We start from the raw sequence: 262 nt of genomic DNA on the forward strand, positions 1-262 counted from the left end.
TGTGGCGAATGAGCAGCATCTGCAGGCAGAGCCGGGCTGGGACTGTGGTGTCTCAGCAGCTGCCAACGGGCAGGAGCAGGACCGGAGGGAGATGGGACTGTCAGAGCTCAGCCCTGGTCCTACCTGAGACTGCCGAGTGGGCGGCTGCTTCCAGCTGCGCCTGGGTGACAAGCTGCTGCTCAGGCGAGACAGGCAAGTACTGGATCTGCAGGGAGGAGAGAAGGGGAGAGTCCAGGAGGGGCAGGGGCCCTCCCGGGGCTGC

At 66.0% G+C, this 262-nt stretch overlaps 1 protein-coding gene across 1 annotated transcript in view; it reads right to left on the bottom strand.

Moving 5' to 3' along the window:
- Positions 1-262, bottom strand: part of LOC104523501 (zinc finger protein 335-like) — a gene marked incomplete at both ends in the record, with an annotated part of 3,887 nt that overhangs the window by 416 nt on the left and 3,209 nt on the right. Inside the window, 1 exon segment of the mRNA XM_029084514.1 lies at positions 124-205. Within this exon segment, the coding sequence (XP_028940347.1) occupies positions 124-205 (82 nt within the window).

The sequence above is a fragment of the Antrostomus carolinensis genome, unplaced genomic scaffold (assembly GCF_000700745.2).
Source record: "Antrostomus carolinensis isolate BGI_N321 unplaced genomic scaffold, ASM70074v2 scaffold37904, whole genome shotgun sequence".
NCBI lineage: Eukaryota > Metazoa > Chordata > Aves > Caprimulgiformes > Caprimulgidae > Antrostomus > Antrostomus carolinensis.